General features: G+C 46.5%; 2 protein-coding genes across 2 annotated transcripts in view; one reads left to right on the plus strand and one right to left on the minus strand.

Annotated features, from left to right (window-relative positions):
* The first annotated feature begins 3,981 nt into the window (after positions 1 to 3,981).
* On the plus strand, positions 3,982 to 15,894 carry FHL1 (four and a half LIM domains 1). The gene is made up of 6 exons (XM_052663669.1): positions 3,982 to 4,132; positions 11,356 to 11,537; positions 11,691 to 11,865; positions 12,476 to 12,645; positions 13,053 to 13,239; positions 14,365 to 15,894. Exons 1-6 carry the CDS (start codon positions 4,111 to 4,113, stop codon positions 14,517 to 14,519), a joined length of 891 nt encoding a protein of 296 aa, XP_052519629.1. The 5' UTR covers positions 3,982 to 4,110; the 3' UTR covers positions 14,520 to 15,894.
* A 5,180-nt stretch (positions 15,895 to 21,074) lies between these two features.
* MAP7D3 (MAP7 domain containing 3) overlaps positions 21,075 to 23,073 on the minus strand; it is a 34,754-nt gene continuing 32,755 nt past the window's right edge. Inside the window, exons 18-19 of the mRNA XM_052662623.1 lie at positions 22,163 to 22,434; positions 21,075 to 21,218 (exon numbers count right to left, since the gene is read on the minus strand). Coding sequence (XP_052518583.1) covers positions 21,211 to 21,218; positions 22,163 to 22,434 — 280 coding nt within the window. The 3' untranslated portion in view covers positions 21,075 to 21,210. The remainder of the gene's footprint in view (positions 21,219 to 22,162; positions 22,435 to 23,073) is intronic.

Consider the following 23,073-nt stretch of genomic DNA (forward strand, 5'->3'; position numbering starts at 1 on the left):
AGTAAGAAAAAGTACTCTTCTCACCCTAAAGATTGACAGGAACATGAGATGGCAGAAGTTGTCCTGGCCTTTTTCTGGCAAGAGCACATAGGACAAGAAATACTCTGGAGAGCGCAACATTGAATCACACCATGTCTGGGTGCATGACTGGGTGCCTTAATCTCGCGGTTGGAGTCGCTCGGGAAAATTGTTGGCGGAGGGACTGGGGAGCCTGACAAAGTTAAAACTTGCAGTGTATTAATGTATTAGTAGCAGGCATGGGGAGAAGAAGAATGGAAGAGAAAAGGTGAAAGTAGTGATAGGTTCACAAATACAACATTTCAGGTTGTTATCAGCCTGTTGTCTCTGGCTGGCCTCACGGCCAAGTAACTAAACCTGAGTAAGTTTTCCAATTTCTTCAGTAAAAGAAAACTACGGTAAAGGGAGAAGGGTCACCACAAGCCAAGCCGTGAGTGAGGAACTCCCAAGATGTGGGCCAACTGGGTCACTGAATTCGCCATGTTTGACTCTTAGGTTGCACCCCTTTGAATTTTGGAAGTTTGATCCTCCCAGAGTTGTTTGTGAGGTAGAGATTCTGAGGTTCGATTGCAGGGTGAGAATCTCCATGAACATGATTCCACCTGACCTTATTACCCTCATCCCTATTTCTCTCTCAGCTCGACACATGGGATCCCATTAAAGGGGCTTAGTTGTTGACATCTCAGAAGAACCTTGTTATAAAGCCCCAGATAAAGCTCCACTCTTCCCCACACTGGCTCTGCCTCCCAAGTGCCCCATCGATTCCCTGATCACCCAGAATCACGAATGACCTCAGAAGGGCAGTGGCCTCTCCCCATCCAGTGCACCTAAGCTGTCCTTTCAGTCCTGTGCCACAGTGGCCCTTTCAGCTCTCCTCTCCATGCCCACTGCCCAGGGTGCTTTCATGCAGGTTGCCCTCCTGACATCTCAGGGGAGAAGCACCGTTCCCTGTCAGAGCCCCTCCCTGCTTCTGGAGTGAGTGAGTAAGGAAATGAGGCGGTGTGTACGATGGCTCCCTTGGCTATACGCTCCCGCCCACTCTGCCTCCTGCCTCTGGAGCGAGCCCCACTCTTCTCATACCCTTGCTCACACTGTCCCCTTTCTTGGAATGCCCCCTCCCCTTCTCTGTGCGCTGCAGTCTCCCCCATTCTTCAGGGACCAGGGCTCATGTCATCACAGCCATCTAGCCTTGTCCAGTCCCCCAAACCCGATGTGATCTCTGACTGTGATAAATCTTGATACCACTTTTCCATCTGTCTTGTCGTACTCAGTGTGCCATGCCTGGCCTGCTAGTCATCTGTATGTTGATCTTGGTACACTGCTCAGGAAGGGCTGTCTCTCATTCTTTGTGACCAACAAAATATTTTGCACTGCACAGTGAGGCATGTGTTCAGGAAGTGTTATAAAGTCAACGAATGCATGGGGTGGTGTTATCTCCAGCTGGAGCCAAAGGTAGGTTAGATGTAAATGCAGAGTGGTTGGATGGCAGGAGTGTGTAGCTAACCTCTGAAATGGTTCTTGGGTTCTCCTGTGAGAGGAGACTTAGACGTTGTGATGCCCAACACTCACCAAAACATCATCCTGATGTTTGCTGGAGCAGGAGAGGCTGAAAGGCCTGAAACATGGCCTTCGGGCGCTAAAGAGATTTGTTCGTCAAACACCAACCAGCTCCACCAACAGTACATGAAGGTGCTTTGTAAACAGTGCAGCGATTGTTAAGGGTGTTGGCACACATCATGCTGTTAATATGTAACAAAGGTGGCTCAGATGCTGAGTAACTGTCAAGGTTTCTGAACCACTGGACCACCTGCTCTTCTTACTGAGAAATTGATTTTCACCCAGCAAAAGGCCTTCTCTGTTTTGGTTTTGTGAAAGTTGTAGCTTTGTGACTTCAGGACATGGGCAGTGGGGACAGATGTCAAAGCAGATGGTGGTCATACCTCATTAATTTTTTTAAGAAGGCAGAGTTCACCTTCTTGGTGTAAACTGCAACATAAATGCTGTTGTCATTGCTCGAGTTCCCAGCTCACTCTGGCTTGTTGGAGTTGACTAATAGTGAATAGTCAGAAAGCAGTTCTCTTGCTTCTGTGTTTTTCCTTGTGTTTCAGGCAAAAGAGATTTAGGTGTATTTGCTTATTTTATATGGCTCTTGGTCTGTCTGTATTGTGTTGCCACCTTTGACGAGGATCAAGCGGATAAAGGAATTACTCTTCTTGCCCAAGGTCCTGGGGCCCCAGTGCCTGGGCTTCTGAGCTTATTGTTCAGAGCAGGCCAGACAGACATTTAAAAATACATTAGCTCTACCTAAAAATACACCTCACTAAAATTGAAAATTTAGCGTTTGTAAAGGTTAATCATCCGATAAAATAAGAGCATTTCCTCTGAGTGATAAGTTTGAGTTTGTATTAGGGGTGCGGCATAGTTCAACCTGGCCAGTCTCCCTGCCAGAATGCAATCAGCTGAGATAAGGAGGAGGCTGTGGAGGCATGGCGGGAGGGCAATGTCACTTCCTCTCTTTCCCCGGGCTTTTTTTTTTTTTTTTTTTGACACTAATGTATAATAAATCTGCCTGTACTGTCTGGGACTTTATTGTTATGTCATTTGACAGCCAACTAGGAATTATTGATAGTTTTTGCTAACTTTTAGAAAAACTTCTTTTTAAACATTTGAAGAGCATAAGAACCATGAAACCCATTGGTTCATTCATCATGAAGCATGTATTGCTTACCTGTGGGATCTGGGAACAGGAAGCCAAGTAAAGCATGACCCTGGCCCTGGGCCTGCGGGGAGGAAGGGGGGGAATAGGGGGAAACCAGTGACAAGCACTAGATGAGACATGGCATGACCCAGAGTGAAGGTTGTCTCCTTTCTTAAACTTCAATGGCCAAGGCCACTTTTTAGGAATCCAAGTGGGACTATGTCTCCGTTTCATATGTGTCTTGATTAATGCTTCTCGTCTTTAAATTCAGTTTTTTAACACACAGCTTTCATGGGGAGCAGATTGGGGAAGAGAGTAGGGAGAGTGGGGTGGGGAGCATGGTTGCTCTTTTAAACAGGGTGGCCAAAGAAGATGACACTGCAAAAGTGCCTTGGAGCAAAGCCTTGAAGGGAGCAGAGGAGCAGCCATGAGAGGCTCTGTGCTGAAGGGGCGGCTGTGGGGACCTGAGGTGGGGTGTGTCTGGAGGGCGTGAGGCTGAGGGGGCCAGGCATGAAGCCAGAGAAGGGTCAGGACAGAGGTGGGGGACCAACTCACAGACCATCCTCAGGACCTCAGCTCCTCCTGGAGCTCCATCCCAGTGACCAGCCTCCAGCCAGCGGATGCCCCATGAAGCCATTAGAGCATGTTAGGATGCCATGTTTTTGTCCCTATTTCTACTTGGACTCTCCCTGGCAGTGAAAAGCAAGAGATTTTGTTTATAGGACAGTGTCTCTTCCTTGGCGTACATAGTAGGTATATGTGCGTGTATGCCGCTGCCTCCTGCCCCACGCTGACTCTAAGGAGATACGTGGCTAGAGTTGCCCTCTTCAGTGTTCTGCTGATCTCTGGTGCAGACCAAGGAGGACAGAGATAATGCCCTTGATCTGTGTATTCTTCATGTCTAATCCCTTTTAATTACACTGGTAACATAAGTTTATCTCTTATAGTTACTTTTATCATTAACAGCACAAAAACTCTCCAGAAGACCAAGTGCAAGCTCTTTAGGCATATAAAGTGGATTAATGAGGGTGGCTCAGCGTTAAGGTATGCCAAGGCTGAGTCTAAATTTTATTCCGGTACAGGGATCACTTTCTATGTGGCCTCTCTGGCTCTGGAGCTAATTTGGATGCTGAGTAGCTCCACAGGTATTTATATGTAGTGTTTGGTATTTTTACTGGGTCCTATTCTTCTCCCTTGGATCACCTAAAATGGTTAAGAATTTTCTAGTGGGATTAAGGTTGTGATCTCTGGGGAGGGGTGGGCCATCTGCTCTTGGTTATTTTTGTGTTAGCCACTTCCCCTTAAATGTATGTTCACAACTGAGCCGCAGCCTTATCAGCTGGGCTCGAGGGAAGACTGGCGTAGGTGCTGCTCCTGAACTCGGTGTCTGAGCCATGGCTTCCCATAGACACTCAGGTAAAAGCTTCATATTCTTTATCTTCTAGCAAGCACAGTTTTATTAGGCACTGAATCCATCATGGGTCTAAAAGATACTTTTCGATGAAATTATTTTAGTCTTGTCTAAATAGTAAATAAGTCTGACTCATCTCTTTTCTGTCCTTGCCTTCTTCAACTGCTGTTTTCAAGACAAAAGATTATTCTTACTCAAGTAAAATCATCAGTTTGAGTAGTTTATTTTTTAATATATAAATATACCACTATATCGTACAGTTTCCAGGACATCTTATGAAGCTGAAGGACACTGTGAGGAAAGAGGTTTTCCTTGTTATTAGGATTTTTTTGTTGTTATTTATAAGATACAAATCTTCATCTTGACAGTGCTATAAATCGAATTTAAAGTATTTGGAAAAGATCAATCAGATACAGAGCTGGATGGAGGAAGAGTTATAAGTAAGAAAGTCCATACTGATTTAACCATACCTTCTCCTTTTCTGAGCTGTGTTTTGAGTCTTCCCGAAGAAACAGCTATGATACTTTTGATATGACATGTAGATTATTAACTGTTCTCATCAGAAAAGGGGTCAAAGCTTCAGAACCTCTGGAGCATCATTATCATTACAGTGAGAGTTTTCCTGACTTTGAGAAAGCCCTTTGGCCATGGACAAGACTCCCGAGATAGAGCCAAAGGCCTGAAGGATGGCCAGTTTCCCCAGAAAGCCCAGTTTTCTGGAGTTAGCCTGCTGCCTCTCTCCTGCAAAGCCAGGAACGTCACTGTGGTTCTGTTGCCTTCTGCCTAAGTAACAGTTCCCTTTCTTAGGAACCAGGCACTTTGTGCCATCTCCCAGCTTTCAGATTAAGGAGCAAAGTAATTATCAGTGGCAGTCTTTTGGAAAAAACATTTTTGAAAACTTGTAATTGACTGTCAATATTTAAACAATGGAAATACTTTTAAACTTCTCTTTTGGTATTTTAAAACAAATACACTATAATGGAATGCTTCCCTGGTGGCTCAGACAGTAAAGCATCTGCCTGCAGTGTGGGAGACCCGGGTTCGATTCCTGGCTCGGGAAGATCCCCTGGAGAAGGAAATGGCAACCCACTCTAGCACTCTTGCCTGGAAAATCCCTTGGATGGAGTGGCCTGATAGGCTACAGTCCATGGGGTCGCAAAGAGTCGGATACGACTTCACTTTCACTTTGACTTTGGTATTTTAAAACAAATACCCTATAATGGAATGCACTGCTTTAGGGAATCAGTATGCAATGTCTTCCTTGTTCCCAAGTGTTCAAGGGCTGTCTGTTTTTCTCCCCACCCCCAGGAGCCACTTTACAAACATGGCACCACACGCCCGAGATTGTGGTAATCGGCCAGCATACACTGTCTTTGGGTGTAGACAAACTAGTCAGCTGTAGCAATTGTTCCAGTGGACCTTGAACGTGTGTTAACTGGTAGAGTAACTCCCTGTTTTATTTACTGATTAAATGACAGAATAGGGAGATATATTTCAAAGGTGACACGTTTATAACACAACCAACCTTGGGTTTTTAAATGGCACCAAATCCTGACATTACTTTTATGTAAATCTGAAGGCTCTAACTCTGACTAGACAAACTACTGGCACCGTCTAGATGATTTTTTAAATCAGGAACTATTTTAATAGTTTATTTTAATCAGAACTCATCTTCTGTTGCATTAGGTTCATAGGTCCGTGAAAGCAGTTGAGAAAGAAGTGCTCACAGAAAGAAGCCCCATAGTGCCCTGAAAAGGACTTTGTGTGGACAGAGTAGAGGCTCTGATGACTGGATGGATCATAATCCATTTTTAGGGACCATCCACATACTGAGAGGACCTTTCAAGGACAAGAACTGATGCTTTTGTATTGAATACTTACTGTTTGCCAAGTTCTGCAGATTTCATTCCTTACCCTTTGGCCTTTAAAGTTGCGGATGGGGCAGGTGGGAGGGCAGTGAAATCATGTAGCTCCCTTTCCAGGCCGGAATATAAAGGGAACAGTGGGCAAGGTGGGGAAGACCCAGTGAACTGGCTTCTGGAAATCACAGGAAAGTGGTAGTCAGAAGCCTTGTTCAAGGGTGAAACTGAACGTTTTGTAGTTTGAATGACTACCACACAACCGCCTGCTACTTTGCCACAACTAGAGAAACGGAAAACACACATTCTGTTGGCTGCCAGGTCAGCGAGCCTTTCTCTCCGGTGTGGAAGGCAGAATGTGCTGCACGTATTGTGTGTCAGAACAGAGCAGTTCTGGGAGAGGATCTGTCCAGGGAAAGTTCAGGGGCATGGAATGTTTCATTGGACCATCTCTACACAGCCCCCTCCTGATCCCCAGTGGCATCTAAACTGGGTTACCTGTGACCAATGAGCCAAAAGAGGAATTGCAGGCATTTTGGAAGCCTCCTGAACGTGGTCTGTTTGTAGGGCAAAAATGACTTTCTAATTTTCTGTGAAATTCTCTGAAAGCCCACTTTTCAGTGGTGGCTCAGGAGCCCGCCCTGCGTGGGGTGGGACCTCCAGGTGTGCAGCTGTGGCTCCTGCATAAGCCTCCCTTTCATCAGCTGAGGCTTCGCTCTGTTGAATGTTCTCAGGAAAGCAGTATACCCCTTCTTTAGAAGCCAGCATTTATACATGGAGTGACTAATGTCCTGTCCTGGAAATAGCAATTAACAGACCAGAAATAACCTATGTTTTTTTCCCATTTGAGTTGCTGTTCATTGTTTATACTGTATATTATGCCACTCGTGGAAAGTACATAGTTAGAAAAATGCTACCTAGTCATAATATTCACTTTTTCCTTAGATATTCTTATTGTGAGCCACTTGGGCAGGAGAGGGATAATGAAGATTAGCAAGAAATCCCTGAGAATATGTATAAAACAGAAACAAGATTATTAAATACAAATTGTATCTTCTCTAATGAGAGGTTTATAGTAAACAAATGTTGTGTAATGTTGTATTTCTTGTATGTGTACATGATTAAATTGAAAGCCCAAACTTTTTATTGAGATATTGAGGTTTATATAGGGCCCTCTTAGCATGTTGCATATAGTTCAGGAATTTTCTGAAAGAGGAAGCTTGTTTATTAAGTGAAAAATGATGTGTCTTTTGAAGCAGGCATAGCGAGAAAGTCAGGCTACCATCTTGGAATAAATACTAAAATTTGATCACCCAGTCACATTTCCAGCTGCATTCCAAGTGGCTAAGTCTATAAAGGACTGTCACCTAGACATCAGCACCTTAGAGTCCCATGAGCAGTCCCTTTATTTTCTAAAACAGAAATATTTGTTATTAAATGTTTTTAATAAAAGAGGTTTTAAAAGCTGAACAGTGATAACTCACCTCCACCTGTCAATCCATAGGCACAAACTGGGGGACCCATGTCGCCCGGGCCCTGGATCAGGTTTCCAGGGCTGCTAGTGTACTTGCAATTGTTCCTGTGATAGAGGAACCTCACTAGCACACAGGGGTGAAGGCCGCACTGTGAAGTGAGATTAGTCAGAGATCTCCCCTGGGGCACACGTGTTCTGGACAGGGACAGGCAACCTTGAAGGAAAGGATCGTTCTAATGTTATGTATCCAGTGTTTCAGCTTTTGATTGCTGACCTGCCTTTTCCTGATAACGGCAACAGGCCAAGGCAGAGAGATCTGAAAATTTTGGAAGGTTAAAAGGTTTTGTATTTCACAAACGTAGAAATTGCTAAGGAGGTAGAAAATTGTTCCCTAAGAGCTAAACGCCTAAGTGGATGTCATTCACTAAGATTAAAGAGGAGATAAAAATGCCATCTTCACCATTTTTTCCCTCTAGTCTCTTATTTCTAGCAAAGGGGAAAAAAGGAAAGTGTAGAGATTTTCTCTCATGAAGTCAGATCTTCACGGTGGATCATTTTGGTGGAGCCCACAGATCAGAGTGTTTGCTGTCTTTTAGGAACTTCTGTCTGTCTCAGCATTGTCATTTATAAGCCACTTTCTTAAGAGTTGTTAATCTATTTGATGACAAGTAGTAACAATATTTTGCTCTTGTGCACATTATCCATATTTTATGCAGAGTTCTGTTGTGGTAACTATTTCTGCAGCAGGAATGTATTACCCCAGCTTCTACCTAAGTATTCTGCATGAAGGTTTGAAATAGTTTTTGACCAAATAATCATAAAGTTAGAAAAACACGAGGTAATCTCATTCAGGTTGCCCAAGTTCCACTTATTTGGATTTATTGCAGAAAAGTACTAAAGTTCGTGAATTTGACATCGACATTGTTAACATGCTTTAAGTATTTCCAGCCTGTTTACTTATTAGGCAATAAAGCTTGCATTCCTAGAAGTGCCTATTTTATCTTGACAAATAAGTGTTTCCACATACATGAAAAAGGCTCAAGTCAGCTGTGGAAATTGTTCTAAAAGGGTATGCCCTTTGAAATCTGTCACTCCATCTGGATACAGACTCTCTGAGTTTAAGTATACTGTGACGGGACATATGAAATAACCCTGGACTTTTCATCCTACAAGAAGAAAAAGTAATGCATACAGCGGGGATTCAAAAACACCAAGTGGTCGGACTTTTGAAAATTAGTGGTACCATTAACCAGGGGTTGATTCACTGAATTTTCCTTCTGCTTGGTTTATAACCGTGTACTGTAGGTGTGAACAGTTTCACTGGCAGAGTCTGTTTTCAACATACTCTTGTTCTGCCGTGTTCATTGCTTAGCCATGGATTATGGATTAGTTCATTGGGTGCCTAGAAACTCTGAACAAGTCATGTTCCAGAACTATGAAAATTAACCAGTGAAGAACTTGGCATTGGTAAAGTAGTTATTTGAAAGTATGTGGTTTTAAGCTGGGAAGGGCTTGGCAGGTAAGATCTTAATGGTAGTGTGGACCACAGTGGTTTTCCTTCTCTCGAAAACCTCTACATAGAATTTACTGTGTTTTCTGGTAGTCTTTTTTGGTATGACATGAATATCTGTATTTTTACCATAAAGCTAGGACTCAGAAATACCACGAGATAGACCCAGCCTTTAGGTGGGTCTGTGTATGGTACTCTGGGATAGAAATATTAGAATCCATTTCTATTTTGGATGATATCAAAAGAGAGTGATATATACTAAAATGAGTTGGGTGCAAACTTCTATAGACTTTGATAAGAGAGAAGGAGGGATCTTCAAATATGATCCAAGAAGATAGTCTATGAAGGACTAAATCCGCCATGGTTACTAGCCACACAGGAAGCCAGTGCCGTGTAATCTTACAAATTCTGATTACCTGCCAAATGGCATTTAGGAGCCACTGATAATTTAATTTCCTGGCACTTACTGTTACTGGAGATTTATTTGGTTTCTCCATGAAGCTCTTAACAAGAAAGTAAATCTTTGTTGAGTGTACAATTTCAATATGGAAAAGCTAATAAGACAAGGATTTTATGTGGCATGTGAAAGGCCAACAAGAATAAATTAAGGAGAGTGATTGTCAACATTCTATCCTTGTGACAGGCACTCTGTCCCATGTACACAGGGGCTGAAGACAGTTTAAAAGCTCCCTTACGTACACAGTGTGTAGTTCAAGGAGATAGACCTGGTTTCATCAGGGCTCTGCTTTTCCTTTCTAACCCAGTTATGTAGGGGGGCACCCCAGTTTTCTTTCGGGGGGAAAGTACCAGTAAGAACTTTTCTCGGGTCTCAAATCTCTGAACTGTGACACAACTGTCCCAAGCCTGTGTCTTCATAGAAGAATGTCACTCCTCGTCTTCAGTCACCAGGTGTCTGGAGAGGAGGGTCTGTCTGTGGGAGCTGGAACTGCTGGGGTCGGGGTGGGCGGGGAGGCGAGCACCCGCCCTTGTCTGGAGGCTGCTGGTTCTGAGTGAGAGTTCACCGCCTTCCCTGGCGCTGCTCAGACACAGGGTGTGGTTTCCTTAGCTCACTCTGCTGTTTGGTTGCCTGTGGCAACAGGATCCAAACAACGTGGACATGTGTTTGCATTAAAAAAAAAAAACTGGGAATGGGACCCAAAGTGGGAGTCCGGGGCTGTTCAGTTAGCGGAAGAGCTACGGTGAGTACCAGGCAAGTGCTCCTTCCTCTTCCCTCCTTTCTCTCTAAATTAGTCCTGGGATGTTCGCTCACACAGTAACCATGTTTGTGGGTAGCTGGAGAAAATAGTGTCTGTTTTTGTGTTTCCTGGGCAAATTAAATAATCATTGTCTATTTACCAATGTAAATTTCTTTTTCAGGGAGAGAGGAAGAAATTAGCATATGCTTACAAAAGTTGGGAGCTGATAGAAACTCATATTTGTTACCTTTTAAGTAGCAGGATTCAGAGTGCTTTTTATGGGCTGTGACTTTGGGGTAGGGAGGGGGCAAGGGGAGTTGTTCATAGGAACAAAGTGGAAGGGGTTCTTGGAATAATCAACTTAAAATCTTTTAAGTCTTTTTTGCCCAGATTATACTTTACAGTTGCAATTTTTTTTTTTTAAAAAAAGCAAATGTCCTAAATCATACAGTTTATTAACCATATTGATCTTCAGATGCTCTAACGAAGGGGAATTTGATTTTGGCTCATCTCAAAACCAAATGTCACTGTGACAAATAGTTTTCAATTGCAAGACTGGCTGGTACCTATGGAGAGTGCCATTTTAATAAGTTCTCTTTTGCCTGAATGTTGGGCTTCAAAAGTTAGTAAAGTATCTTGTAATAATTCTTTAGGATTTTTGTAGGGATTAAAAAGTGCTCTGGCATGTTTAAAATAAATGCAGACATTTAAACTAAATGACTAAGTATTGCTTCCATGCCTAGCGTGGTCCAGAGTCAGCAGTAAGTTTTTCTTTAGATGAACTGAACTTTGCCGCTAAGAGGAGAGCAGGGCCTCCAGACGATACTCTCTGTGCTGAGAAAGTTGGGGAGGGTGACGGGGCTCCTGGTTGGGTCTCTAGTGAGGGTCTGGGCACCTCCTTCCTGTGAAGGGGGAGCCCACGAGCTGCCACCTGCAGACTCGACCCAGAGCAGTGTGTCCTTTGGTATAGACCAGCCTCCCCTCTCCAGCCTGCCCCATCCCAGCCCTGCCCTTGCTCGTCAACTGCGCCCCCCCTTCAGAGTGCCAGGGACTCATGGCAGGATGCTTTTGTCGCGGGTGTCTTGGTGAGGTGTCTGTTGCCTGGGTCCCAGGGTGGCCTCCCTGGAGCCCCTCAGGCACACTCCAGCCTAACCCTTGGCTCTTTGTCCCTCCTGTTCACCCCCCACAGGTCCTTCCAGCTATAAAGTAGGCACCATGGCTGAGAAGTTCAACTGCCACTACTGCAGAGACAACCTGCAGGGAAAGAAGTACGTGCAGAAGGACGGCCACCACTGCTGCCTCAAGTGCTTCGACAAGTTCTGCGCCAACACGTGTGTGGAGTGCCGCAAGCCCATCGGCGCCGACTCCAAGGTAGTGGCGGCTGTGGGGGGCAGGCGGGCGGGGCCGGGGGGATGTGGGTGGGGCCCTGGCCCTCCTGCTTGGGCTCTGGGCAGGGGGGCGGGGGCACTGGGTGGTCTTGAGGGAGGTCTTGCTCACCATGCCCGGCTACTGCTCGGTTCCCAGGAGGTGCACTATAAGAACCGCTACTGGCACGACACCTGCTTCCGCTGCTCCAAGTGCCTCCAGCCTTTGGCCAGTGAGACCTTCGTGGCCAAGGACAACAAGATCCTGTGCAACAAGTGCACCACTCGGGAGGACAACCCCAAGTGCAAGGGCTGCCTCAAGCCCATCGTAGCAGGTACCAGCCACACTCAGCCCCGGGGCAGCCAGGGAGGAGGCCCTGAGGGCAGACGTGGCAAGGGGTTGCTTGCGGGGATGGGGCTGGAGCTGCGGGGAGCCAATGCTGGAGTTCAGCGTATATATGCACGCATATATATACCGGAATATATGTGTACACATATATGCTTGCACACACGCACACACCTGGCAGCTAAAAGAACACTGGAGAGAACTGTCTGTGGCAAGAGAAGGAAGTGAAAAGTATGTAGCGCTTTCTCATTTGGGATAGTAAGTGATCGAAGCATGCTTCTTCCTTAGGGTGTAATTCCGGGTCACATTGCATCTCTGTATCCACAAAGGCCATGGGGGTGGGGGAGTGGGGATTCAGGCATCTGACCCTAAATCACTACGGCCGGGGTTCCCTTCCTGACAGAGTCTGGGTGGGCATGACCACATGGAGGATGTGGTGGAGAACTCCCCGCGGGTAGGTGAATGGAAGCATGGGGCCACGCACTGCAGGGCCTGGATTCCGTCCACTCTGGAGGGCCCAGGCAGCACCCCGAGTGGATGCAGCCCCCTGCAGGGCACTGCCAGTGGGGCTACCCCTTCGCTTCCCCCCCCCCCTGCAGGAGATCAGAACGTGGAATACAAGGGCACTGTCTGGCACAAAGACTGCTTCACCTGCAGCAACTGCAAGCAAGTCATTGGGACAGGAAGCTTCTTCCCTAAAGGGGAGGACTTCTACTGCGTGACTTGCCATGAGACCAAGTTTGCCAAGCACTGCGTGAAGTGCAACAAGGTGCGTGTCAAGGGAGTTCTAGCAGTGTTTGACAGTTTGCAGAGCACTTGCACACACACTCTCCCCTTCCATCCTCACGACAGCCCTGTGACGTAGGAATTATCATTCTGTGGTAGTAGAAAGCAGCGCCCAGGCCAAGGCAGGCTGTCCAAGGGCACACTGGCTCTGGAGGCCGGCCTCCTGCACCCAGTTGCTATGTAGTAACCTTGCACAGGGGCTCATCTTCTCTGAGCCTCAGTGTCTTCAACTGTAACTGGCGGATAATAATAGCACCTGCCTCCCATGGCCGTTGTGGTGATTTAATGAGATACTATAGACCAGAGCGCCCAGCACAGTGCCTGGCACGTAGTAGGCATTCAACAAAATGGTTGTTGAATCTGAATCCGGTGCTACACTCCCTGGTCTAGGCCATCACATCTGGAGGAATCACTTACCAGGATCAGCCCTGGCATGCCGATTGCTTTGTGTGTGTTACCTGCTCTAAGAAGCTGGCTGGGCAGCGTTTCACTGCTGTGGAGGACCAGTATTACTGCGTGGATTGCTACAAGAACTTTGTGGCCAAGAAGTGTGCTGGATGCAAGAACCCAATCACTGGTAGGCTAAAGAGTCCTTGCTAAGTCTGCCAGGCTAGGTTTTGCGCATGGTAACCATCTCTCATTTTCCTACGTCGTCGGTTTCATCCACAAAGGCCCCAAAGAATGCCCTTCTCCCCCTGCCATTGTGGTCCCAAAGGCCCCCAAATAGTTTGGATTCTCCCCCAGGCCAGGTTAGCCTTTGCAACACAGAACACTTACAACTACTGCCGACTAACTTACGCCGCTGCCGGAGATCACGAGCCTGAGACCCACGGCCACGGGCAGGCACTGCGCGGGATGGGGGGGTGCTGGGGAGAGGGGTGGGGGAGAGGAGCACGGTGGGCTTGGGGGGGGAGGGGAAGGGGGGAGGCCGGAGAGTGAGAAGCTGGGATGAGAACACCCCGTAGCCGAAGGCTAGCTCAGAGGTGCGAGTGGGCAGTTCTTTTGCGATCAGGAGCCGAGCTAATCACTTCATTCCTCATCTCGCGGCCGCGGTCCACGTGCCCTGGGCCCTCTCCCCCCCGCCTCCAATTTTCCCATCTCCCGGGGAGCCTTGAAATGTACATTTGAGAAGACTTTTGCCATCCTCAGGGAAAAGGACTGTGTCAAGAGTGAGCCACCCAGTCTCTAAAGCTAGGAAGCCCCCAGTGTGCCACGGGAAACGCTTGCCTCTCACCCTGTTTCCCAGCGCCAACCTCCGGGGCAGGCATCCGGGTGGAGAGAGGACTTGTCCCTCGTGGGTGGTGGTTCTTTATAGAAAAAATCGAAGCTTAGCAGCTCCTCGAGGCCCGGTAAGTGCACACCCCACAAACAGCCCAAGTTTGCCTCCTGGTGGCCACTTTGATGCCATGGCCCTGACCTAAATCAAAGAAACTGGTTGTGCTGGGAGGTCGGTGCGCGTCAGTCACAGGGCGATGGCGGTGGCTGGGGATGTGGGTTCCGGAGAGCAGGGGGGCCCTCGGCGGAGCTCTGGCATCTTCTCAGGTCCCGGCGGCGTGGGGGACTGCACGGTGGAGCGGGGGGCCGGGCGCCGGGCGGATGCAGCCTGCGTGCTTGTCGGCTCCATGAATGGGCAAGGCGGCAGCCTGGCTGCCACCTGTGTCCACTCAGCTGTCGCTCTTGTGTGCTTCTGTTTCCTCCACAGGGTTTGGTAAAGGCTCCAGTGTGGTGGCCTATGAAGGACAATCCTGGCACGACTACTGCTTCCACTGCAAAAAATGCTCCGTGAATCTGGCCAACAAGCGCTTTGTTTTCCATCAGGAGCAAGTGTATTGCCCCGACTGTGCCAAAAAGCTGTAAAGTGACAGGGGCTCCTGTCCTGTAAAATGGAATTTGAGTCTTGTTCCTTGTGTCCTTGCCCTCTGCCCGGCACCACCCATAGGGCAAGAGCGGCCTTTCGCCTCTTCAGAGTTGCTCCTTCTGTCTTTTCTCCCATTTTACAGTTATTACTTGAGTTAAGGGCACACAGTGATCATATTAGGATTTAGCAAAAAGCAAGCCTGCAGCAAAGTTTATTTCTCCATAGCTGCAATTAGGAAACAAATACTTAGGTAGGTTGATTCTTCTGCATGTTTATCATAGAGCAGAAAAGCGCTGACCATGTAGCTGCTTAGTGATGTAAGCAAGAAGCCTAAGAGATAAAGCCCCACTGAGATACCTCTTGTGGCTCAGCTGGGACCCACGTTGTCATCACACGACACAAGAGTTGCAGCGGCTGCTCCAACTCAGCTGCTCACCCTGTTCTGTGAGCAGAAAGAACTTACTGAAATGCATGGTTTAAATAACTTCCTCATCAAAACCTTCCTTCTGTTTTTTGTGCTTTCAAATAACTAATCCGAATTTCCAAAAAATTAACATTTGAATTTAGCTGTAATTCTCAACTGACCTTTTCCCTGTACTAACGTTTGATTTCCCTGTGTGGCGTGTTTTCTGAGCGTTCCTACTTTTAAGCATGGAACGTGCAGGTGATTTGGAAAGTGTAGGCAGATCTAAGAAAACGAGCCTGTTTCAGAAGAACGTCATCACAGCGAATACTTTTGGAAGCTTAACAAAACTAACCCAGCTGTCCTTTTATCTTTTTTTAATTAATAATTCCTTTGTTTTAATTAATAGCAACATAGTTTATGGGTTTGGAGACTTGCATGAGAATATTTTAGCCCCCTTATATGTTCCTACAGTTTTGAATTCATCCTACAGAAGTAACCATAAAACTTAAGAGGGGTAGGTGAGCAGGCGCCAGAACTGTCATTGACACGGATATGACATTTCCCAGCAGTGACGAGTGGAATCCCTTGTAACATAGTACTTGTCTGCTCTGTGTCGGTGTGTTAAACAGGCCTGCCAATTCCCTTGTCTTGTGATTCTGAGGACTGTTCCTCCAGAGCTTAACTGGCTCTAGAGGGGCATGGAGGCCACTGTGCCCACAGGCAGAACCAGAGTTCCACGTAGTGCTTACCTGAGTCGCAGGATCCCCTATTTACTGTATTCTAGCTACAATGTTATATTACATAGTATAATGAGACGATATCAAGAGTACACATGTAATGACAATGCATACTAACATTCTCGTAGGAGTGGTTAGAGAAGCCGATGCCTCATTTCTACATTTTGTCATTAGCCATGATCATCTAACGGTTCCGTGTATCCTTACAGAAATAAAGCAGCATATAAATAACTTGCCTCCTGACTTCTAATTCTGCTCGGTGGAATTGTTCTAAGGTGATACCACAGATCCAGAAACCTGAATGATTTTCTCTTCTTTCAGGGACATACTCAGTTCAGTTCAATTACATGAATTATAAACAAAAGAAACCCCATAATAGCACTTGGATCCAGTTAAGAACAATAACAATGAAAAACCCCACTCTGACCCCAAATAACATTTCCCAGATGGTGATCACCCTTAAAAAGAGCACATTGCTTTCCGTTGGCCAGGGGGTCGGCCAGAAGGGGAACTGCGGCTGAAGTGTGTCGGGAAGTCATCCCGTCTGTGTTCTGACTGCGTTTCCCTGTGCCATGTGGACCCTGCTGTGCCTCAGTGGCCACTCCTCCACTGCCAGGCCTTCAGGAGGTGATCTTGCTCAAGGACACCGGTCATTTGGGAGGCTGCTCATTGGGGCCCCTCTGTCTCAGGGGTGGGGGAGGTGGAGATGGTGTGGACAGAGGTAGAGGTAGCTTCTAGATCATGGCTCATGGCCACACCCCTGAGGCTCAGGTTCTTGGGGCATCCAACCTGCTCACACCATGTAGTTGTTTGAGGATGGTGTCAGAGGCCCAGTGACACAGGTGTCTGCTGGCAGGCTCCTCAGGTGGAAGGACATTTCAGCTAAAGGCAGAGGTCTTCGGAGGAACTCTCACACCCGGGGTAATGAAAGGACAGAACGTGTTTGAAGCTAGCATTTGCCATGATATGAATCAAGGCCTGTTTGTAGCAAGTTATTGCTATGAATGGAGAACAGCCTCTTGTGTGTTTCCCTAGAGAAATTAGCAGTTAAAATCATTAAAACTCTTTATAAGAGTCTATTGGGTCGTCATCTGGGGCCCCAAGAAGTAGGGGTGAGGTGGGGAGTTGAGATGGTGGCCCTCTGCTTCCTAAAGGAGCTGGGTGATGGGCAGTGGCAAAGGCTGGAGCCCAAGGGGGCCCCAGGGGGAGACCCTGACAGGAGTGCCCCCACCTCTGCTGCTTTGGCACAGGGAAATCCTAGGCCCTCACGGCACTGGTACTTGCATCTCTTTGACGGCATCCCCTTCCCTTCCTGTTCTCTTCATCTCACTGAGCTAGTTCTTAGCTCCCCAGTCCACTGACGGCTCAATTACCTCTCTCAGCCCTTCTCATCTTCACCCCCCCTGAGATGCTACACCCACCCTATCACTGACCCCATCTTGTCATCCTCAATCCCATCACCCTTTGCTTCCCATCCCACTCGGCATGCAAAACCCTGGCCTATGCCAGAGCTAAAGAGCTCTGTGGAGAAAAAGCTGTATGACTAGCCTGCACAACCCTGCCTGAGGTCACCTGTAGCCCCCTCCACCCTTCCCGCCAATCCCAGGCTCCACCTTTGTCTGCCAGCATTGGGCCCCGAGATATTGCTTAACACTTGAGAAGCACCTTATACCACTATACCAAGGCTTCACAGCCAACACTGGCACCAGTGCCCCACTTTTCCACATGAGAAAACTGAAGGTCACACACCCTGGGCACACCTCTAGCCCAGGCTATAAGGCTTATGCTGCCTTGCCATAGGGGAGAACACTGTCCACTACATCACAATGAGGGAAGCACCACGCTCAGTGCTCAGCAGTCCATTTTAACAATGACAACCTAAGACTCAGGAGGAAGGAGGGGAAAGTCTATCTACAGAATTTTCAGCAGAGAACCCTCTTCTCCCTCATAATGAAGGGGATCAGAGTATCAAGAACATAATCTACTTTTCGGTAACAAGATAAATTCTGCAGCCATACTGCCTGGATTCCAATCCTGGCTGCACTGCCACTTCCTAAGTATGAGACCTTGGGCAGGTCACCTAACTTCTCTGAGCTGGCTTCCTCGCCTGTAAAACAAGACAGAATTCCTACCTTGCAGAATCACATGCACATTACATGATTATACAAATGCTTATTTATTAAGCATGACAACCGATTGGCATGCAAGAAAAGCAACATCCAAGAAAACCATTCAACAAACATTAGCAATTATTTTTATCTCTAGCACCAAAGATAGTATATTACCCACCGCAAAAGCCAAGACTTTAGAATTAGACTTGAGCACCAGATCCTCTTTCTAGTTGTATAACGTTGAACAAATACCCACCTCCACGAGTCTGTGTCCTAGGGAAAAATGAATACCCACACTTCACAGGGTTGTTGTGAGGGTTTAAAATGATGCCTCTAAAGTATCCGGCATATAGAACAGGTGAACTACGGTTATTACAACAGTCTGAGAAATTATGAGACAAGCCTATCCAGGAACACTCAAAAGTAGACTGGTGGGAAGGGAGACCGAGGTCAAAGTGGTCTGCAACCAACCAGGCCTGTGAATGGTGGGGGCGGGGGGGGAGGCTATTGGATAGTCCCCGATAAGGCATGCTGGACAGTCTGCCTTCAGGCCTGTGCTTCTTGGCACCAGCTGCTGCTACAGTTCTATGCCCATTTCTCAACCCTTTAGCTCCTGCCACAGTGAGTCAGTGACTCCTGAGAACTGAAGGCCCTCAGTGATTGGAGCCCAGCTTCCCAACTCGCCACACCAGAGGGCTCAGAGAGGTCCGTGATGTGCGCAGTCACCTGGTGGGCTTGCAGCCACCTCAGGTGGGATTCAGGTCTTCAGACTTGTCCAGCATCCTTTCCAATGTTTTTACTGCATTTTTGTGGTTGTTGGGGATTGAAACTGCACTCTAGGGAGGGGAGAGGGGTGACACTGGGAGAGGCCAGGGGCCTATTCCTCAGGGGAGTGGGCACCAAGAGGTTCTCCAGAGAGCAAGGGAAACGTGAGGTGACCCGTGTGTGACACCAGCCTACGGCAAGCGTGGAGGCCGGGTCAGTGTCCAACACCTCAGAGCTGTCAGGAGGGTGCTATATTGGTGTTTTAGGTTGTGTGCTTACCAAGGAATGCCCTGGTTCAACAATCCTAGTGCATGGCCCGGCACGGAATGCCAAGTGGGGAACAGCTGCCACTATTCTCAAAGCACCAGATGCCACAGATCAGGGATAAACAAGGACCGCACCTTTATCCAACACAAAACCCAGTGGAGTGGAACATGTTTCCAGAGTAGAAGCTAAACATTTATGGGCAGATCCAAACAGCGGTTTCGCCACACACAGTAACAGTGATGTCATGTGCGTGCAACAGAGCACAATGACTGCCAGAGCACACACGCAGACTGTTAAGAGCAACTGTGTTTTCCTCGTGTGGCTCACCAGATATGAGCTTTAAAAGGGATGCGCAGGGGGGAATGGGGAGTGACAGCTTAAGGGTCCTGGGTTTCTTTTTAGGGTAATGAAAACATTCTGGAACTAGGCAGCAGTGACAGTTGCCCATTTTAAATGTACTAAATGCCACTCATGTAAATTTTACCACAGTAAAAAGAAAGATACTTTAATTACTGGCCTCAAATATAAGTCAGAGCCATCACAGGCAGGAGTAACAAGCACTGAAACAGGTGCAGGGAGAAAACCAGAGTTCGAAATTCACACCTTAATGTCGCACGCGGTGGCACACTGCCAAACCACCAAGTGGCTGTAGAGGGGCATCAGAGGATGTGATGACTATTTATTAAACATACTGCCTGCCTGTGTTCATAGCTTGGTTACAAGCTGGTGTCACCTTTATACCACCTTCAGTACATTTTTTGCTATTAAAACATGAAGAAAACTTGCTTTACCTGCAAAGTTTATTGCATAGAGCACACATATGAAGGTTTAACAGTGTTTCAACGTGTGAAATTTGCGCAGAAAAATATCAGAAACACGTTGTTACAATGATTGTCTCTGCCTTTTATATAAAAGAGATTGTGTATATAAAGTTTTAAAATCTAAGGCACCAAGCTCTGATCTATAACAAAGATAACAGTACTCTGAATAGCAAAGAACTAGGGAATCAGAAAGAATAACTACTTCCTTTTACTAATTCAAGACTGGTGGCTACAAAGGAAGATGGGCCTGCTTCATTTGTGACCCACCAGAAAACTCATTAGCATTAGGACAACTAATCTGAATTCAAGTTTTAGTCAATCATTTAAGCATGATTCAGTGGATTTCAGGAAACATATATCCTGTGTACACATGTGTGTATACATGTGTGCATGTCCACTGTGTACGTGCTGTGCCTATCTACAGTGGGGACCGAAGAAAAACATTGCTCCTTTACACACTTGCAGCTAGTGGCTAGAGAAAGGCAAACCAATTTTGGTTCCACATCTCAAGCCTGAGTGTATACTGAACGGCAGGCCTGGAGAACATAAGCAGAAAAAGATTATACATGGTAAACATGCAGAGGAATTGAACAAACCCCATCAGACAACAGCCAAATACTGTCTTATGTACACAATAAAAATAACAAATTTTTATAAACCTCAATATGTACTTCCAAAATGAAATGCTGACAAAAGCAGGAAAGATGAAAAAAAAAAATTACACCTTCTAGGACCGCCAGCATTTGAAGGTAACCAGTGTCTGTGCCCAGGACTGGCAGACTATGGCAGTTAGAAACAAACATACATTAACGATAAAATGTGATTTACTCTATCCTGCAACTTTCTGTATTTGTATATTAAGAACAATCCAACAAACCTTGTGTGAGGAATCTTGAGACCCTTAAGACCCATTATGTTCTCTACCAGACTGAATGTGAGTTTTTACTGCTAAATTAAAGCAATTGTTGGGGCTTCCCTAGTGGCTCAGCGGTAAAGAATCTGCCTGCCAATGCAGGAGACATGAGTTTGATCCCTGGGTCGGGAAGATCCCCTGGAGAAGGGAATGGTAACCCACTCCAATATTCTTGCCTGGGAAATCTCATGGACAGAGGAGCCTGGTGGGCTACAGTCCATAGGGTTGGAAAGAGTCAGATACGACTCAGCAACTAAACAACAAAAACAAATTAATTGTTAAATGCAGTAAACGTGATTTTAAGATTTCAAATAGGTACTGACAAAAAACTTTTGTTTCGGTGTAAGATTCTCTTAGCATTTTATATATGCTTAAGAGTGAACATTTTACAAAGACACACTTGATACACAAATGTGTTGGCACGAAAATACAAGAATGACAGACAATGGAGATTTTTACAGCAAATAAAATGACTCTTTACTCAGAACCCTTGCTTATGGGCAAGACTCAAGATGATATGAGCATCTTCTGAGATATGTTAAGATGATATTTTTTTCTGAGAGTCATTTTCTTTGCTGGGTTCATGTAGCAGGCAGAGAAATTTTGAAAGGTGGGCCCAGAGGTCAAAATCCAGAGTGGAGAATGGATTCTCTTCTAGGCTGGAAAAGGTTTACGTATCTGAACAGAGGGAAAAAGAAAAGAAAGGTTTATTAGTGAAGATACTGGTTCCATACCAAGTGGATCCTCGCCCCACACTGAGGCTGGCCTGGGACCCTCAGCAGCAGGCCCTCCACCCCAAGTTGCTGCCATACTGGTGCTCTTATAAATGCTCCCCAACCTCCAAATGGGTCGAAGCTGCCTCTCAATTTCAAACAGAGCTTCTCAAGGAAAGAAAAACCTAGGCCTTTTGGTTTTGGATACACAAATTGAGGGACTAATTCCAAAAAATTCACCAACCCTCTGTCCTAAATTGGAGAAGGCAATGGCAAAGCACTGCAGTATCCTTGCCTGGAGAATTCCATGTACAGAGGAGCCTGGCGGGGTACAGTCCATGGGGTTGCAAGAGTTGAACATGACTTGCAATGGCACCCCACTCCAGCACTCTTGCCTGGAAAATCCCACGGACTGAGGAGCCTGGTGGGCCACAGTCCATGGGGTCTCTAAGAGTTGAACACGACTGAGCGACTTTACTTTCACTTTTCACTTTCATGCATTGCAGAAGGAAATGGCAACCCACTCCAGTGTTCTTGCCTGGAGAATCCCAGGGACAGGGGAGCCTGGTGGGCTGCCATCTATGGGGTCGCACAGAGTCGGACACGACTGAAGTGACTTAGCAGCAGCAGCAGCAACTATACCACCGCCACCGCCGCCCTAAATGACCTGAGTGCTGAAGAGCAGCCAGTGGATCAGGACTGCAGAGGAGTCCACTGTCTGAAACGAACCTACTCTGTATATTAACAATTGGTCATGTCATGAATGTTCTCGAAACTAACCAATGGGGGGCTCTTCAACCTAGCTTTAGACCCACCACTGTCTTCTCCCTCGCCTCCAAAGTTACATGGTGCCAAGCTCTGGCACAGCTAGAAACAGAGGAGGGTTGTGGAAATGGGTGAAGGCCTTACCTGATGGAGCAGGCACAGATTGGCTTCTGTTTTTGTTGTCTACGGGTGGCCCGTGATTCAGGCAGGATGTCATGGAGCCTCTCGGCTGGGGTTTTGGGCTCTCAGGAGGGAAACTGGACCCAGGTGGTTTTGCCTCTCTTGAGAAGTCGATAATTTGGTCGCATACCCACTTCTGTACCTCTGAACGGGAACTCTTGGTAGGTCCCACAGTGCTGCTGATTTCCACCTTTCCAGTTTTTGCTGCTCGGTTGGTTGGTCTTTTGGTGGAGGATCTGGAAAGAGGTATTTGGTTATAATCCTGACTGTCCCCAAACCAAGGCTTTGCCTGACAGAAGCTTTATTATTTTAATACACTAAAACTCATATTCAGAGGATAACTGTGGTCCACAAAATTGATGATAGAAATAACTGAAGTTTAGAAGAGTTTAACCTTCAAGTCAAATTTAGCTAGATCATGAATTATCTGAGTTGTTTGGTCTCTGGGATTTAAAAAAAAATCAGTTTCCCCTTCTGAAATGGTGGTATTTATGGCAGAAATTGTAATGTCACTTTCAAGGTTACGCTATAAAATGGCTCCCAGATATCTTTCCTCAGTGGCAAGTAACACTCTTTTTCAGGCAATCACCCAATGAGCCTTCCTTTCTAAGAATTTGGTCCTGTTCTTCTGACCTTACCTCTGACCCTCAGTTTCCCAAATGTACAATGACGACTTTAACATCATGCCCAGAGTTGCAATGGGAATTTAGACAGATAAAATGTCTGTTACACTGCAGTCACTCAATGTCCCCTTCCCTGATTGTATGAGACAACACTAACCAGTGTGAATAAAAACTCAGAATGGAATCAGGTATTTCTGGGTTGAATTTACGTTCTGCCCTTGAACTGTGGGATGCTGGGTTGAATAAGGCTCA

The sequence above is a fragment of the Budorcas taxicolor genome, chromosome X (assembly GCF_023091745.1).
Source record: "Budorcas taxicolor isolate Tak-1 chromosome X, Takin1.1, whole genome shotgun sequence".
Lineage (NCBI taxonomy): Eukaryota > Metazoa > Chordata > Mammalia > Artiodactyla > Bovidae > Budorcas > Budorcas taxicolor.